Source organism: Platichthys flesus, chromosome 16 (assembly GCF_949316205.1).
Source record: "Platichthys flesus chromosome 16, fPlaFle2.1, whole genome shotgun sequence".
In the NCBI taxonomy this organism is placed as follows: Eukaryota; Metazoa; Chordata; class Actinopteri; order Pleuronectiformes; family Pleuronectidae; genus Platichthys; species Platichthys flesus.
In genome coordinates, this window is record NC_084960.1 from 14,251,634 (window position 1) to 14,271,303 (window position 19,670).

At 42.1% G+C, this 19,670-nt stretch overlaps 1 protein-coding gene across 2 annotated transcripts in view; it reads left to right on the top strand.

Annotated features, from left to right (window-relative positions):
* Positions 1-502: 502 nt before the first annotated feature.
* Positions 503-19,670, top strand: part of lasp1 (LIM and SH3 protein 1) — a 29,194-nt gene continuing 10,026 nt past the window's right edge. The window contains exons 1-3 of one of the 2 annotated variants that reach the window (XM_062407312.1): positions 503-822; positions 10,285-10,379; positions 16,094-16,178. In XM_062407312.1, the coding sequence (XP_062263296.1) occupies positions 754-822; positions 10,285-10,379; positions 16,094-16,178 (249 nt within the window). In that variant the 5' untranslated portion in view covers positions 503-753. The remainder of the gene's footprint in view (positions 823-10,284; positions 10,380-16,093; positions 16,179-19,670) is intronic. The other variant, XM_062407313.1, reaches the window with a different exon arrangement.

Here is a 19,670-nt window from a genome sequence, read left to right on the forward strand (position 1 = left end):
AATAAAGGATTGTCGAAATAAATTAACTTCCAATCTTTCCAGAGGTATACAGGAGGGATTCAGTACAGCCATTTGGCCAGCAGGTGTCACCCTAACAAAACGCATGAACACGGACGTCCAGTGGGACGTGCAGTGAACGTGGCAGATGTGTAAAAATGTGATTTGAGATCAGTGCATCGGTAAAGTGCCCCCCCTCAAAAAGAGAAACCCCTGCAACACAAACAGATGAGTGCATGAGTTGTATATGTGAGCGCAGATGCAGGGGGCGAGGAGGCACACGCACGAATGAGGCCTGACCTGGATTTTCAAAACCCAGAGTGTGCGGGCTTCGTTTTTTTTTTCCTGCGAAAGCGCGCATCACACGGAGGTTCCCACAGTTTCACGTCAAACGATGATTTCCCGACATGTTTCTCTCGAGTGTGACAACATTTGAAAACCCTCCCTCGCTGGTTCTTCCCTTTCTGCTCGGTCACGCGCGGGGGAAGAGCGAGGCAGGAGGAGGAGGGGGGAGGTATCGGGAGCGCGCTTTCCGTGTCTGGTTAGTGGACTGACAGCCAGCTGTGCGGCTACAACGACAACAACAGCCTCCTGGATTAGATTCGTACGAGTCCCCTCGGTCCCGCTGCCCGTCCCAACCGCGCACACCGTGGCCCGCTCGCGTTCCCGGACTCGAACACCCGACGGCAGACAGCCACGACCCGGCATCCCTCGGCGGTTTCCGTGCTAACTCGCTGCGAAGAGCATTCCTCCAACATGAATCCGCTGTGTGGCAGATGTAACCGAGTCGTTTACCCCACGGAAAAAGTGAACTGTCTGGACAAGGTACGAGCACGTTCCTTACTTTCTATTCTTCTTCTTTTAAAAACAACACCGAGTGTGACCCCCCCTCCTCACGGAGCCCCGACCGAGCTCATTCCTGCTCGCATTTAACGGCACGTATCTTTTTGTGAATGAATTGAACACCCCCCACCAGAGGACAGGTATGTCGCTAGCTAAACCAGCTAACGGCTAGCGAACGTCTGGGGAAACAACGTGGACCTGAATCGAACACGCACCATTTGAATGTGGTTATACAACTATAAACCCTCTTCATTTGACATATATCATTTTATCTTATCAAGACGGGGGCTAAAGGCAGATTTAGTCCAAACTAGCGCCTCTCAGTGCTTCCAGACAGCCGGGGCAGGTCTGGGCCTGGCTGGCACCGCTGCCTTCAAGAAAAAAGACTGAGAACGTCTCACACCTTCCGCATAAAGAAATACGCAATAAAATGATCGACCCCGCCAATAATAAACGAAACCTAGCTCTTTGAAGAAACGCCAAAGTCCCAGAACAAAGCTCTTCCTGTCCACCGCTGCTAAAAGCAGCGTGGACTGATGTCTGTGTCCAATTCGCTGGCTAATCCATGTCAGGGATGATCAGTTTGCCAGTCAAACGTGGTGGACTAATCTCAGCCGAGGTGCTAATCCCATCAGTTTTACCCACAGTCCAACCATCGTTCATGGGATCGTCAGTTTGATCTCAGATTGCTGTTCCTTTGACACCTTCATCTTTGAGGGAGTGGAAGGTGATCACATTGCATTGACTCCATGCTGCTGCAATTTGATTGTATTTTTTTTGCAACAAGATAAAGGAGCAAAATGCAACATGGTGGAGTCTTCTCTGCCAGGTTATGAACAAGCAGGGTTACACAGTTTTACAAAAGTGTGGCTTGGGGCAAGTAGATAATTTGTCTAATGGACGTCTGAATGGCTGTAGAAAATCAATCCCTGTTGAGACGTACTTATCTGCTTTGGTTGACAGACAGGGGAAGATGGAGAAAGAGCGCACAAAGCACATTATCTAAAGTAACATCAGCTCTTGATTGGATGCATTACTGGTCCTCTGCAGTGATGTGTTCTTGAATGCACCATGACTAATGTTTTCCTCAGACTGCTCCAGGCTGGAATTGATTTATCTCTGAGACCCTCCTTTCGTGCACAAGCATTCCACTAACGTTACATGTCGTTTTAGACCGTTCGAAAGGCTGATATTGATGATGAGAACCAAATTGCCACAAGTACACCCTGAATGTGCTGGGGGAATGTGGCCTGTGGCAGAGTGCATTCCAGCAGACAGACACTCCCATAAAACGTGCTCTGTCAGAGGCCCACTGTGCTGTCTCCCACCCTGAACCACGCTCAGGAGAGTAGCCTGGCGTCGGTCTTTGCTGTCTTTCCGCATCAGCGCTCACCCCTTCAGACACGCCAAAACAACCTCCCCTTTTCCGTCTCCGAAGCACACTCGCACTGCCATTCTCATTTGTTCAACGCAGACAAGGCCACATTTGCCGGGGATTTTCCCATGTGCTAGGCTAGCTCAGGTGAAAGCAGGAGACTTGAGGGTAGTGCGGAGCTTCTGAATTGGTATTCTCAGCCACTCATGAATAGCTTTTACCTTACAGTCCTCTTCTATAATATACCTCTTTGGCGAGGTTGAGCCACAGAGGCTTGTTGGTCTGTCAGCTTCATACTTAAATAGCAGGGCTGGGCCCAGAGTGAGCAGCCGAGCACATGCAGAGACAGGAAGTGAATTCAGGTTGAGGCTGTGTCGATGAAGGTTTCGCCTTGTTATTTGGCTTCCCCCTCAATACATAAAAGCTTGTTGATAGTAAGGAGTTAGATGTTGCATATTTGCATCTAGTAAAAGGCTTGTATATGTCACTGTAGCTTTTTGTGACTTGAGTTGAACACTACTGCTGAACTGCAGCCAATAAACCTTGTACAAGGAAGTACGAACAAAGCCTACACCATTTAAATTCTCCAGTGCCTACATTTCAAACTTTACCAGCAAAAGCTGTCACATTTGGGTTAATGCATCATGTCTGCAGGAGTGAAATGATTTGTATGTGTGTCCCTTTCAGATTAAAAACCTTTTTCTGCACTCAGGAAGTGTGTATTTCCGAGATAAATTGAGAGATTGTGTAAAGTGGTTAGGTGTAAAACTCATCTCTCACTCAAACACTTGTCTTCTGGAGAGTCTCTCTACTTACTATCACTATGGGCTGTCTGCACGTAATACGTCTGCATTACAGGGCTGGTTCTTTCTGCAGGAAGAGAGATGCAGTCCTCCTACATCACGGCATATGATTAATTATAATTTTATTGTGAAATATGTACCATTATGTCATATATTACAAATTGGTTCCTGGGTTGTAAATCAGCGACAGTATCACTGAATGTAGTGTATGAAAGGTCTATAAATAATGTGAGAAACTGACATTATGACAGCTTATCCATTTAATAAGTATGTGAAGTACTAATATTGCCACTGGCTCTTGAAGATGTCTTTTGGCTCTTGAATTTGTTAGCAACGTCTAAATATTTAGAATTTATGATTACCAACAGTATTGGATTTATTTCTCTTTCTCTCTCTGAGGCAATACCTAATTTAGCTTGTTTCAGATCATAGCTTTTATGAAACAATCTCCCACTGGGCACCAGGTCTCATAATCTGCGGAAGTCTGGACTTTTTCCCAAAATTTTTCCAGAGGTATATGAAAATGCAAATGCCATTCAGTTTCTCCGGACAACTTCTGGTTCTTTCTCTGCTACTTCCCAAGTAAAATGTCCAGGAAGTAGAAAAAGTCATTCAGCGAGTGGGTGTGTTGATGATGAACGGAGAATCGGTTAAAAAAAACTATACAAATATGTCAGAATGAAAAAGAGGTGCGCTATACACATAGAGTACACTGTCGTCTGATGTCAATTGAAAAGTCTAAAAGAGTCTACGCAGGCGCAACCTCTCATCTGATAGATCTTAGTAGTGGGGACAGTCCAAAAGTTATGGTTAGAAAAAATATATAAGTTTTAACATTTACTAACAGACAAGAAACAAACCCATGTTTCAGTTATTCTGCCCCTTTGCTTTTGTTCGGTGTTGTTATACTATAAGAATGACCCACTACAGGAGGGAGTTTTACAATATTATTAACAGATTCCTTCTTTACTTTGAAAGATGTGGTGTAGAGATGTAGTTGGGTTGATAGCAGTGGAAGCACCTCTTGGTTTACATGATCCCAAATGTTCTGACACAGTTGCCATTAACACAAGTGAGTGTAGCAATCAGATTTCATACACCATTTGCCTCACACGGAGTTATATGATACATACTGCGTGTGTGTACTTTTCCGCCCATATATTTGTATTACTCGGCTACCGAACTTTGTCTATGCATTATTTGGTTTCAATGTGGGATTTCTGGTTAAGATGTGAGCCCTGAATGAGCTGCTCCTTTTCAATCCCAGGAAATTGCTGGAAAAGGGGGTTAAAGGTCAGACCTTTAAAGTTGTGCCGCTCTGTATAATCTCAACTGTATGAAGGAGCTTAAAACATGTAGCCCTATGATATAAGTATACAGTTGTGAAACTAAGTTAAAAATGGTCTTATTTACAATCACGAAAACTTTAAGATATATGCATTTGTTGTCACTCTTTAAGCACTAAACAGTTTTGTGCAAGCATTCTTATTTAAATGAAGAACATTTGCCTGCAAACACTTTATCACTAACCCCAGTTTTAGAGGAATTCGTCTACTAGCGTCTCTATATTTAGCAAGATTATTCTGGGTGCTGATTCATGTTGTCCAAATGCCACAAGAGGTGAGGAATCTGTCCAGCCACCACCTTGCTTTGATGACTCACAGGCACAAACGCACAATTACCATCAAATTCAGCACAATGTGCAGCCAGGTACTTCTCCTTTGTTCTTGTTTTAATAAGAAAAAAGGAACTATTGCACATGCTCTGTTTGTTTTCCCAATATAATAGTACAGCTTTATTTTACCCCCCATACAAAAAATCTGGAATCTCTTTGTGTCACTGCCTTAAAAGAGTTTTAGAAAGGAAGTCAGAGAGATTGTATTAGTCCCTATAATTGTAGAATGATTGGATGTTTGTTAAAGTCTATTTATATTTTGACTTACGACAATGCAGAAGGGTTTTGACATTTCACCTATACTCATGCGTGTGTGTGTGTGTATGCATGCTACAAAGTGCACATCACAGTCAGGAGTGGTTCAGAAAGTGTGTTGAGTGCATACTCTACTTAGGCATGGTATGTCTTCCTGCCCCTGGCTTTGGTAGAAGTGAATGGCAACAGGTAGGCTTATAATTAACCAACATGCTTTGATGGATGAAGAGTTTCCTCTATTAGCACTAGCCAGATGCTGGGCTTTGTCTTTAGGCATTTTACCTTACTCAAGAATAGTCTTTCAAACACACACATACACAGACCACGTGGCTATAATGGCCCACTCTGTGTGCGTGAGTCTCTGGTGGTGTTTTTGTTTTGTTTAACCACTATTGGTTTCAATTAATATCTCAATTTAAGAGCCAACACTGCATATTTTCAAAACTGTGACCCTAATCAGCCTCTAATGTAGCAAACAAAGTGGTTTAGACTGAAGTTAATTGCGACTGATTTGACCAAGAGATATCAGACATTTCAACAGGCACCCAAGGGATGTCCTTCGGTGCTATAAGGCACTAAATTCCTCTATTGCTTAATGTGGATATTACCAGAGGACTGGAGCATTCAAATCCATTGAATGCGGGTTATTGATTGTGTAGATATCCTTTTTTTAATCTATAAATAGCATGATTTGGTCAGAAATTCTCAATTAACTGGTAAAGAAAATAACACCAGCCAAGATTTAGAAAATCTGTCTGTTCTAAAGCTACTTAAAATGCTTTTAAACATGCACTTAACTCCACAGTTCCTCAGTATTTTCTTTGGAGGATATGCAAGTGTGAAAGCAAATGTCTGAGGTAGACGCTCCGCAGTTCCTGCAGATTGTATCCTCCTGGCCTCGTAGTATAATGTCCGTAGAAATTCAGGAGAAGTTGATTTTTGAACACAGCAGGGGAGCCCTGCTAGATTCACTGCGAGCAAGTGGGGGGTTAATGACGATTCTAACAAGCAACAGGCGCAAACATTTTAAAAACAAAAATAAAACGAATATCGCTGGGTGAAAAAGTCGTGACACACATAGAGGACAGTGGCAAATGTGTTGAGAGTTTGTCGTGACACTGTTGTCTGTATGTTGTCAAGAAAATCACTTGATATATGCAACAGAGTTAGCACGTCACCTCCTGTCTCTGTCTGCTGCACCTGACTGCTCCACCACTTGGCTGAATAATGCAGAGGATTTGTTGCTGATTTGAACTTGTCTGGGCAGAGAACCTCCCACTGTGTTATGCATGTAGGAAAAGCAAATTGCGGGCAAACTCCATAGCCAATTCTCTGGATTTTACCCGCAGGTCATGTCTGAAAACGGCTTTTGGTACCCAACCGAAGTATCCAAATACCGTTGCAACTATTAGTCGAATAGTGGATGGTAGCTTTTATGAAAATCGATTTAACTTTGTAAGTACTTTCTATTAATTAAAAGGAGGAAACACACCAAAAAAACAAGCGACTAGTCAATTAAATTTAGATTGAACAAATCGGGAAAATTCCTTTTTTCTATCAATAAAAGTCAAATGACAACTGTCATTTTGTAAATGTTTTGCTTTTGTTGTTTGACCAGTACAAGTGAGTGAGTAATGTGCCCTGTTTATATCACAAACTGAGGTTGTTGACACAAAAGACCTGGAGCTTTTAAAGACTTAAGTTGGACAATTTATCGTTTCCTCAGTCTGTATTAAGTGAGAGCCCAGTCTTGGTCAGACTATCACCAACCATCCCTCTGTTTGTGCAAACATGGGGTCTGAAATTATGGCTTCCCTATAGCGGCAGGGTTTTTGTCCAGGCCAACTTGTATCTGGTTCTCACCGGGAGGAAGCAGTGAGGCTGACAGAGCATTTTGTCTCTTGATTGGCTCATTGGATGTATCTGAAATGCATGCATAACACACACAGACATATATCCTACATACAGTAATACACACATGAATACACACGTACACATGTGCCCTTGAGCTACGCTGATGCAGGAAGACACTGCCGGATTTTTTTCACGAGTGTTTTATTTCTAGGGCTCTGTCTCTGCAGTGTCCTCATTTTCCAGCTGACTGCCAGATCCCGTCTCGGTACCCAAGAGCCAGGTTTTCCTAGAGCAGGACTAGGTTAAGTGCTGGATAGCCTCTCTAATGTATGTTTGGGCTCTTTCTCACACCCACAACTTTGTTTGTCCCTTCCCTTTGACATGCATTGGTCTTATCCTAGACCTCATACCTGCCCCAGACTAAAACTATTCCGACCAGATATCCTCATTCAGACTTTGTGTAGGTTTACATGAAATGGGTGGTGATTCCAACCAAACGCTAGAATATGTGTCACAAGTGACCACTTCAGATTGTATTTCACCTCCGTGTGCACGTTTTGATTTTATCTGAGAGAAAATGCAACCACTGATGATCTTATCAAAAATAAAAAGCCATTCAACCAGATAATCTGCCTGCAGTGCCTAAAAGAAGAGTGAATCATCTGTGTCAGTTCTTCCCTTATAGGTGTTAGGGGTGTATTCAACTTTTGATATTTAGGGTATGGTGCAAATGTGGACATGCAGCCCCTGCCTACCTCCAAATGAGGCCTGAGCAATCATTTCCCAGAGTGTCCTTTGAGCTGTCTGCTGGGTATTTGTTAATCTAAGGGTTTGAGTAAGGTCACCTGAGAAAGTTGTGCTATCCACAAGGAGGTGGAAGGAGAGCAAGGGCTGTCCTGATGGAATGTGGTTTAGCGGGTTGGTCGAGGCTTCGGAACAGTTTGCTAAACAGTGTTCAGCTGGAACTTGGTCTCTGGAACAGATCACAGGTCAATATGTATTCTGGGAAACAACGGTAGTATCAAAGTCCATATTCGGCTGATATCTCCTCTTTCTGCACAAACCTTTTCCATTTACTTCTCTGTATAAGCATAACACCTAGACTGTATGTAAAGAGATAGCTTAAAATGAAGCCAAACCATCTTGATTGCCCCATGTTGGCTGCCTGCAGTATAGGCCATAAACACCTGCATCCTTCATGTTAGCAGATAGATAATGGAAAAATCTTAAAATTATTTTCTCTTAGAAGGTTTCTGTCAGTTTGGGTAGTTCTTGTCACACTGATGTATGTTCAAGTGTCAGTTTTTCCGATGTTTGGTTTTGATTAGGTATTTGATACATTAATGAGGTAGAATATGACGTGGTCGAGAATGTATGTATTTGTGATACAGGACCTTGTTATCTCGGATCCACACCTTGATAACTACTGCATAGACGTTGACTCCAATTGACATCAACACTGCAAGATGTCAGCACCCATATGCAGGAAATGTTTAGCTACATTAGCTTTGTTAGCTTCAGCAATTGTAGACACATAATCTGGCATTATATACAGGCTATGGTATGCCATCATTACAGATCTGGACAAAATGGGGATAGAGTAACGGACAGACAGTATGCCTGAAAAGATGACAGCCACCACAGCTGCAAGTCAGCTGAAGCTACAGGAAATGGAATCTGCCTGCTGTATGCTGTTGTTTGTAGAGGGATTTGCTATTGCAGTGCAAGCCAGAACAATGGAGAGGGAAGCAATGGAAATAGTAACACAAAGTGTCCATCTGCAACTCCCTCCAGCCTCGATTGGGCTGTAGTGGGATAAGGAGTTTGCATTCGAAGGCTTGGCCCAGTGTGTTTGGCTCCGGATCACAGTTCAGAGCTTGGCCTCGGTTTTAAATGTGAGCCTGCTCTTTTTATTTAATTTTTTTTTTTTTTATACCTTGGTAAAATATGGTTGACCGACAGCTACAAACACCGATGTCACACACACACACTTACACGCACACACATACACACACACTCACACATTCACTTGTCCTTTTTCAGAGCATACCACTCTGTGTGGTCCATTACATCCAGACATAGCAGACAAAACTGTTCTTAAGACCAGCCTGAAGCCACATTTTGGCCATTCAGTAATGGAATCTGCGAAGTCAGACGTGAAAATGCTCATTTTGCTGTGTATTAAGTCATCTTTCTAAACACAGCACTGCCATGATGGCATCTTCTATCGATCTGTAGCTTCCATAGACCTCAGTGCTATATAGCCAGCTGTGAATCAGTGCTGGCCTGTACACATAAGAAAATTATAGATTATTTATTATAGATTTCTATTATGATTACCGGCTTCTTATCCTGAGAAGCATGTGTGAAATCAAACTTGCATCCTGCATGTTTTTATTGCTAAAGTGATGTTATACTTTTAGGTTGTATCCTCGGTTTTGAATCATCTGTTGCGTGTCGTTTGTTTTGAAGATAAGGTTTTTGTGTGTGAGCAATTGGTGGAGAAAGTGATAAAGAGTGGGTCAAAGAATGAGGGATGTCAGAGTACCCTGAGGCCATGTTAACAAGGACTCCCTCTTTCTTTCCCTCCCATTTTTTTTCTCTCCCTCTCCATGTCTTTGCACTCCTCCCTCCCTTCCCTTGATGATGGCAGGAGCAGCCAGATCATTGCTTCACATTCTGGGGTATTCTCTCTTTTGCCCTCCCCTCCCCTGCCTGCATTGCCTCCCTTCCTCTTGCTCTCTCTAGCTCCTTCCTTTCATGTCTCCTCCCTCCCTCCTTCCAGTTTTTCGCCAATCCTCCCTCCCTCAATCCGTCTTTGAACCCTCAGTCCGCAGATCAGCCGAGCGCCAGGAGAGAAAAGGAAAAGAGGCGAGAGGGTGGGTAGGAGGAAGGGTTGAGAGAAAGATAGAGGCTCAGCTTCTTAGAAGATGGATAGATGAGGTAGATCGACATGAAGGCCTGCAGAGATGACAGAAGGGGTATCAAGAGGTGGATTTCAGACCAAGCACAACCTCTGCATATAAACACAGAAACGTCAAAAGTCACACATAACGTCCAAGCTAGCGGTTGAATAACAAGGGTGTAAAAACAGATTAGACTGCAAAATGCAGATACAGGCTCATCAATCACAAATTATACAGATCAACCTTAACGTTCACACCATCCACTTGTCAAAACTAAGCTTTGAGTAAAAGGGGAAGTTGGTTTTTGTAACTGTCTAATGCAAACATAGACAAACTTCTCTGTTTCCACATTGCTTCATGTTTTCCACACACTCTTTTTAACGGTCACTATTCTTTCTTTCTGCATCCAGCTCCTGTCCCTGTGAAACCCAGAGGGATTTAAATTCCTGGCTTCACTTTTAGCTTCACAATTAGCTTTCCTGTGTTTGTGTTTGTAAGGTTTTGTTGAGATAAGGTGAAAAGAATATCATATGATCTCACCACTCATTGTGCTTTCTGTCTTTGTGTTTTCAACAGTACTGGCATAAAGGATGCTTCAGCTGCGAGGTCTGCAAAATGACTCTAAACATGAAGAATTACAAAGGCTTCGATAAGAAGCCATACTGCAATGCGTAAGTTGTTTCATAACTCATCATTTAATGTTTCATACTGGTTCAGCCATCATCTCAAAGACACTGAGTGCAGTGTTTAATCTGTCAACAAACTGAAATAGGACTCTCTAAATGTGTGTGTGTGTGTGTGTTCATGTTGCAACCCAACTACGGCCCCTCTCTCCCTCCTCTGCTGTTTATCTGTGACTATTCCAGCTCCCCCCTCAGAGAAAAGCCCCATATATGTGGTGTGGGAAAGTGCCTCTATGCCTCCTCCTCCTCGGTGGGGAAAGGGGGGGTATCAACAAAGGAAATTCCTAAAGTTCCTCTACAGTGACACAGGCGGACACTCTAAAACCTAGCATGTCCACTCTCGCTCCAGCACATTCTCACACACTAAAGGCTCATCAGAAGTCCATGGAATCCTCCTCGCCCATTACTTATAATGAATTTCTCCTCCTGTGTGTGTGTGTGTGTGTGTGTGTGTGTGTGTGTGTGTGTGTGTGTGTGTGTGTGTGTGTGTGTGTGTGTGTGTGTGTGTGTGTGTGTGTGTGTGTGTGTGTGTGTGTGTGTGTGTGTGTGTGTGTGTGTGTGTGTGTGTGTGTGTGTGTGTGTGTGTGTGTGTGTGTGTGTGTGTGTGTGTGTGTGATGACGACCAGAGTGAGTGCATGTTCTGAAAGGGAATGCAGAGAGAAGGCGTTGCTTTGTGTTCTGACAAGCTCTTTTGCATTTTCTGCCTCTGAAAGGCCATTTTACTACCAGAGAAGTAAATAAAGCCACGTCATGCTTAGCATTGTTGTTTTCTACCCTAGTGGAAACTCTTTGGTGGTAGGCTAGCTTGTGGTCACAGGTTTCCTATTGCATTTGGCTGATATAATAAAGAGTATTTTTTTACGAAATTGGAGTAAATAACATGACTAACAAGAAAATACAGACCAACAAACTCTTTTTTAAAGGAAAATGGAAAAAAAATGTATGTCTATGAAAGGCTCATATCGGCCATTTTTTGTCAACCAAACAATAAATTGGTTGGGCTGTATTCTTGCCTGATGTGTGCATTCACTCAAATAACAATTTTGCCGGGCTGCTGTCTGGTGTAAAGATACAACTGGTTGTGGTGTTTTCCCAGAGACAAGATGGGTGACATTGCTCTGACACGATATCGACTGCTTCTGCAAGTGGATGACATTAATGTTAATTCTTTAGCTCTGAGGTTGAATGTTTGCTGCCTCAATCCACATTAATATCTAATGATATTTTGAGTCTCAAAGACAGTCTAGAGGAGAAGTAGTAAAAGAGAAAACCTAAAGTCTTAAGAAAACACATATAGCTATTTTGAATATTTCCAGACTTAAACCGGTGCTGCTGTGGCAGCTGGAGCATCACGACAGGGTCAGGAAAAGGTAGCTGCAGCTAATGAAGAGAGAGATACAGGAGAAGGTGAGGAAGACAACAGCCAACATGCTGCTGTGGTAGAGTCAGTTAGGGTAGAAGCAGCAGCAGAAAAGAGTGGCAACAAACACAGAGAGAGCTGTATGCATTGTTCAGATATTTTGTAATAATATTGTTGTCCCATCTGATAACATGTAGTCGGCAGGTTTATACCGCAGGATGCGATCTATATGTTCTGTCTTCAATTTTAAGAAGCTGTAACGTTGTCCATCTTAACATACAATCCATAACCTAAACCAAAGATAATGTTATGCATTACTTACACCTTTTCTTATCCTACCTGCTTTCCTTTCTGGTTTAATATCTCATTGTGACTTTGTCCCTACTTCTTATCTTTCATGTCTGCATCAAAGCATTGACTGTCTGCAGCGTCATCCTACTATCACATTTATTTCCACAGACTAAAGCAGGTTCTTCTTTTCCTGTCCCTGCCTCAGATGTTTCCTCCTCTCGATGCGCCGAACAGGAGCAAGGCCCTTCAGAGCATGTTTATTTTGACTCTTTCCGTTTGTTTAAAACAAGCCATGTTCAAGTAAACAAAAACAGGGGAAGAGCCTCCCACTTTAGGAAAGGAATGCTATGAAGATGGCTACGTTCTCTGTTGTTATTATGTGGGATAACTACTTTATCATTACTCCTCTATATTTGGCCTTCTAAATTGATATAGGACTTGTTTTTTTTCACTGTATTCCCACCCACCTCCTTCTAGAGAAACCTTTCCCTGATTAGATACTAGAGTCACAGAAGGGGATTGTGGGAGATTTAGGAGGGCAGATAAGTAGACGGTTAAATTCTTCATTTCCCCTTGGAGACATTGGTGGGACACTGCCTTAATGACTGATATTAATCTGGACATCAATGTGGTGTTATTAAAACTTGTCTCAAATGTCTTGATTTAGTTTGATCGTTTATTTTTATGGCTGACAGTTTCCTGCAGTGTAAGACCAGCTTTAATCACGGACGATGTTGTTTGTTAACAAGTTGTTAATCATGAAACAATCAAACGGTGTGACAATGCTTGCTGTACTTTTCTATTGTGTTAATCGACAAAGGGCTCTTTCTCTTTGGAAGGTCACCTGCAGAGACGTCTAGTCAGGAAAATATCAGATGACTTCTGATACATGAGATTCACTGTATTGTAGATTTCTTCCTGTCATGTAAAGCTGGGATCTCTGCTTTTGGTTTCACTATGTGTCTTTCTTTTTAATCCTTCCTCCATGTGTGTGTCTGTGTTCAGATTTTCCTCTGTCAGTCATTTACCTTGCTGAGTTGAATGAAATGTACAAGTTTAATCTGAATGATGCATTACAACCTTTCCAGGTCTTACAGGGTCAAGCCGGCCAAAACATCTCCTGATCCCACAAAGCAAACAGGCCTCTCCTCATGCACAGTAGGCGGGTTTTGTGTGCGTGTGTTTTGAATTTGATTACACATGCGTGGCCCCCCTCACCCCTAAACCCCAGCTGCTCCTCCCCTCCATTTTGATCACACCCTTATTTTTTGCGTTCACAAGGCTAACTGAGTTTGTGCATGTGTCACCCACTCTTGTCTGCGACTCATTACCTTGTTATACAAACTGACTAAAAAAAAACATCATGGTTACACACACACACACACACACATAATAAGGCCGCACTGAGTCACAAAGCTTGAATCTACAACACTGTTGTATGTTTGTGTAGAAATCCTTAAGTGCGAGGGCAGTTTCTAAACCCATATTGACGATGACAGCAGGGCTGTTAACGGTGAGGCTGAGTGTGTGTGTGTGTGTGTGTGTGTGTGTGTGTGTGTGTTCAAGCCACATATCCTCTGCTTCAGACAAACAGGGGCACAGTGTTGCTCAGTGACAGGAAGTGTGTTTCACCACAGAGCAGACACACCCAACTCCAGAGAATAATGAACACATATTACTAGTGTCCAACTCTTGATCAGGAAAAATTTGTGAAATAGGAGATACGGCACCAGTGAATATGAGTGCTCAAAAAGTACAACACATATGGCAGGCAGACATTTTTATTTTATTCTTAATGTTGAGATAATCTTGATACAGATATTCAGGACATCAGATGCAACTAAATGATATATTAAAAAAACTAACATATCATACTTGTGCATACTTGCTGAGACTGGGTTGACATCATTGATCAATGGAGATGGAAAAATATTTGACATTGCCCTCCACAGAATTAGAAAAATAAAGATTGTGTCTTTTTAAGGCATTTATAATCTCTGAGCCCGGTAGCTATCAGTTGATGACAAATTAGCCTCTGAGGGCAACGGCCAATATTTTGAGTCTTCTGGTGTAGACAGCTGATATCTGGGCAAAGAGGCTGTCTTCTGTTCAGCATACACTGTTAACAGTCGGTAAAGTTCACCAGAGTCAAACATTTCTCCATGCACAACACAACAATTTGTACTTTTTGATGGATTTTTAGGGCCAGATGACATTTTGACAAATCTCAATTAACAGCTATCTCTACATGTATGCAGATTCATTCAAAGCGGATTTTGTGCATTGTGTTCTGCTTTTTGATCTCGACACAGACTGTTAACCTGCATGCAACCAAAGACTTTTCAAACGTGATCGGTCAAACTAGAAACAGACACCAGAAAGCTTCCAGCCCCAAATATTGTCCCTTGTCAGGCTGCATAATCGCATGCAGAATCTTTTAATTGAGATTAATGTAGACGTTCCTCACTTAATATTGTTCCAGCCCTACTTTACTGATTTGTTAAAGATGTAAATGGTAACTACGGATCTTTTCAATCTGAAGCGGTAGGTGTGCTTGTATAAAATGAAAGTTAGATGGTTAGATATCTTACAACAATGAAAGAGTAGCATCATCTAAATTATTTTTCATTGCAGTTAATCCGCATGCTTGACTGCTAACCTAGATACCAACCACATCTTAATGTTGCCCTTTCAGGAAAAAGTGCTAACTGTTGTGAAAACAAAGTGTGCACAGACCTGCATGTTTTTGCGTGGCTGCTAGCAGGATTCAAGTGCTTGAGTTTGTTATGCATCACACCAACTTCTGTTCTTGTTCCAATGTAATTGCATTGATGTTCTGCTTCCCTTTCTTTCACATTATCATTGGGGTTTCTTTAAAGTGGTGCACATCTCTTTTTATAGCTCTTTGTAAAATAAACCAACCACAATCCTTGTGTTAATTTTTATTACATTTCATAATAAATGCAGGAGGAATGCTGATACAGTTTGTTTCCCATGTTGTCAAGGAAACCGTAAACACATTGCCTAAATGGGTTACCAAGAGGCACGGATAGTGGTTGAAGATTTTTCAGGTCACCTAGTGCCCTGAGGCATGCTGGGAATTGCAGTCCGTAGATAATCTGTGAGGGCTCTTTAGCTCCCGCTGGATTTGAGCCATGTGTTTTTGCTGCCTTAAGGACCACACTGAACTGGCATGCACCATTCTTTGTGGACCTCACGGCCTATTGTGCACAGAAGCCTCCAGTGAATAAAAACACTGCCTTAGGCTTTGCACGCACAGCAGCGGTTTAGGTGATCAATAAAGTACGCGTGTGATGAATGGCTTTTGGAATGATGCGCTGACTGTGTGCTGCATGTCTGCGTGGAAGATGTGCATCTCAGCTTACTTGAGTACATTTATGTTTGCTGTTTGTTTCAGGCAGCGCAGTGGGAGGTTGAATGGTTATTGGTCCGCGACTGTCAAGACATTTCCCAGAATCCATTCAGAAAAGAGACTTGCCTTCATGCTGGGCTTAAGGGGGCTGCCCATGACATCATTCACACTCGCCCAGTGTCTCTTTGACCCTGTTGTGTCTGTTGCATGCAGTTTCTCTTCCTGTTATCCCTTATAGGGACATGCCCATGAGTGTTTGCACACATTTGTGTGTGCCTGTGCTTAGTAAGCTTTTTAACATTACAATTTTTTCCACACCTGCTATGGCTCTCCGCCAAAACTCTGAAACCTTCAGGCTCTCTTCCCACACACAGCCCCTGCCTTCACTTCCTCGTTTCGTTCTAACTACCTTGGCTCCCACTGACAGAGCATTGTGTGTTGTACTGACATACCTTTTGTCTACAGGGGCTTCTAACTCAACCTCAAGACCACCTTGAATAACAAATGCCCCCACTTCGGGGCCAAAGACTGCGCACTGTTATGTTTTTTTCTTTTCTTGGAGTCTTGGCTTGAGCGTCACAGTGGGACACTGAGTAAAAGCTGGCATCTGCTTGTATGTTTGTGTGCATGTTTATGGTGTACTGACATTTTTTACTGTTTTGTGTGTTTACTTTGCAGACACTACCCCAAGACAAATTTTACCTCTGTGGCTGACACTCCAGAGAACCTCCGCCTCCAACAGCAGACAAAGATGCAGAGCCATGTAAGTCAGTAACCAAACATAATATTAACCCTGACCCTAATTCCAGCTACACAGTTTGTTCCACACAAGGTAATAAAACAATGTGCGTAATTTGAAAAACCTTATTTGAATTAACCCTAAAAATTATCTGGGAGTAAGTGCTTCCACAAAGTCAAGTCTCTGATAACTTTATCTGCCTAATTCAGACCTAGTGTAAACATTCAAGATAAGTGCGTACTCAAACTTGAAGACAGACCTGAGAAGTCAAGCATGAAATTGATTCACAATGGACAAAGAAGGAGCCTTGAAGAGAGGGCTGGATGGTCCATAGCCATGTGTGGTTCAGTCAATTGAAACACTAGTACACCTTAAATTATATTGGAGATCAGTAATGACCTGTCAAATAGGACAGACTTAGATGAGTTTCGCAACACATTTGCTTACATGACTCGATGAAACACAATCATTTTTAAACAGGAAAGCATTGCAACACTAATGTCCTTTACACGGAATATAAGCATATTGAGCTTTTTAGTTTGAATATACTTAGGAGAAAGTTTGAGTTTAAGCCCAGTGAAAGGAGATATGTTTGGCTTTTGTTCATTGACAGACTCTATCTTCCAGAATGCTAGGACCCAAAAATTAGCTATATATACCTGTTATTTAATAGTGTTTCTTCAACCAGTACAATTTCTGTCTGGAAAAGAAATGTTTCACTCAACAGCCTCCGTCAGTGTTGAGTATGTGTATGACTGTCATTCATAAGCCTTTTTGTGGGGGTTTCAACCTGGATTATAGCTCCATAAATTGTGTGCTTTTTATACCAATTTGACATAAGGGGGGCTCTACCACTGCACTTCTACTTTTTATGCATCTTTTGCAGCTGTACATTTATTTAGCAAGTTTATGCTTAAATGTTGTGTCTCCTGTTAATAGGTTTTATTTTTTCCTTACACTTGTTGAGTTTTGAGGACAGGGGATGTCGCACCTTTTTAAGCCCTTTGAGACAAATTTTGATTTGTGAATATGGACTATAAATATGCAATTTTATTGATTAAGTGATCCTCCCGAATATTCAGTTTTTCTCCCATTCTGATATGATTTGTTACCCCAAGAAAACATCACTAAAGCTGCTACAGCTGAAGCTAAAATAAAGACCCAAATACATTCCGAGAGATCAAAAAACCTCATCAGACCAAAATATCCATCTGAACTGGGCCATATGTTGACTTAATAAAGACGGCCCTGACAGAGATTCTGCGAGATTTACACTCACCGACAGACTTTCAACAACGTTTTCCTATTGTGGTTTCCTGCAGTTACAGGAAGAATAACAAATCTTAGATAGTGTGAGTAGAAAATGTTATTATATGTGGTGGAGAACTAGTGGCAGAGTGTCATCAATTTTGACGGCTGTCATGTGAAGTTTCACTTCTCTTATTCATGCCATAATATCTGAGCTATGTTTCTTTGCAGCGTAGGAACTTGTCTGTCTGTCTGATCGCTAAAACAACCACAGAAACAGCTACGTAATAAATTTATGATTGGACACTTTTAATAATAATTAAAAAAAAAACTGCTGTCAACTTCCGCCATTTTCAGCCTCATTAATCACAAGATGGGGAACAGGGGAGCATCCGTGGTGAAAAGCGGTTAAAACATCATGCAGCAAAAGAGAGAGTTATTCATGGAGTGGGTGGGACTTATTATAGAAGGCACATCAGTCATCCAAGTGTCTGTGTCAAATTACTACATATGATTCTGTGTGTGTATACAAAATGGGGAATTGTGGAGTATTGGGGTGGGGGTTGGGGGTCATACGGGGAGGGAAATGACGAAGGGATTGAGGGACAGATGGTGTTTTTCTACACGGATTGTGTTATAACAGCCTCCCCCCAAACAACTCTCTACCAAACACCCAGAGATGGTGATCATACAAATGGTTAATCGTAAACAGTTGCCTCAAAATGAGCTTATAATACACAAAAGATGTCTGTTTGACAGGAAGGATTAATGCGATAGTGAATCTAGTGTCATTGCTCTGTTTGTGTGAGAGCAGTGGTCTGAGTGGACAGGGAACTGTGATTCAACTAACACTTAAAGCTTATAAAGGAAGAAGGTCTAAAAGGATTTATGATCAAGACGTTCCTCTCTATAGGGCTAACACTTCTATAGGAAGTTATTCAAACTGCTTGTTTCATTCAACCTAACCATATTCACTATGTTGTCATACATGATTAAAAGCTAGAACAACTCTTAGTTGTATAAAAAAATTATCAAAAAAGTATTAAATATTCTTAAAAAAAAAGAAAGTATAGGAAGTCGTTTTTGAAGAACAGTTTCATAACTGTTAACGTGCTAACTATTTTTGCTGAGACTTGTCTATTTAAGTAGAATGACACTAAGTCAAGTGCATACCTCATCAAGGTTCAGTAATTATTGTGAAAATATCAAACGTCTTGTTTTTAATAAAGTGCAATAAAATTCTGGATGAGCCCCCTGCTCCGGATCCACTCCAAAATGTAACATATCGCACACAGTTTATACATGATAGGTACATATGTAGTTATTGTGTATTTGTTAAGATGATATGACTGATATGTACTGTACACTTTGCAAGGAAGTTGAAAGTGTTTGCCTGAGACTGTGGCCGTCTCACCCCTCGCCACAGCTGCTACTGCGTTGCTACTGGAAACCTATTGCTATGGTAGCAGGGTAGAGGTTTGTCACACCTTATTACGAGACTTCGCGGGGGAAACTGAAACAAACAAGATGGAGAGAAAACTGGGGAGAGCAAATTTGGGAGGAGGGAGAGCAATGAGGTGCACATGAGCGAGGAAAAAAAGGAAGACAGGAAGGCACCAACAGGCAGAGAAAGAGGGAGGGAGGAGTTCAGGGTGAAAAAGGAAGAGATAAAAGTAAAATCCCCAGAGGAAGGAAAGCCAGAGGAATGCAAATAGATGCAGAGAGAAAGATTATCATGGGGAAGAGCTGCTGCTCTATGGGATGTCTGCGTCTGTTGCTGTTGAGGCAGTAAAATATGAATGAATGAAAAAGCAGCGGTGCAAGAGGAGGGAGTGTGGGTGGGGAGAGAAAGCAGACGCATGATTGGAGGAGGAGGAGAAGAAGCTGTTGCATGGATCCAAAAAGACAAAGGAGACGGTCTGAGAAATAAAAATAGGGGGAGGATAATTCGTTGACTGATGGGAGCGGAGCGCAAATGAAGGACAAAGATGGGTCGAGGCCGCATTAATCTTCTCCATGACTTATCTTCGTACGCTGGCTTGAGAGCCGTGTTTAATTTCCCAGGGAATGAAGCTCATCTATAGTTTCAATCTATCTCTCGGTGGACTTCATGGCAAGGATGACAGCGGATATCTCTCACACACACCATCGTTGAATCACAACCATGTCATGTCATCACAAGACGAGAGGAGGATTGGTCAGCACTCTGTTTAGCAGTGTCAGACATTATGTGGACACTGTGGGAGAGGATGGAGGGATGAAGCTTTT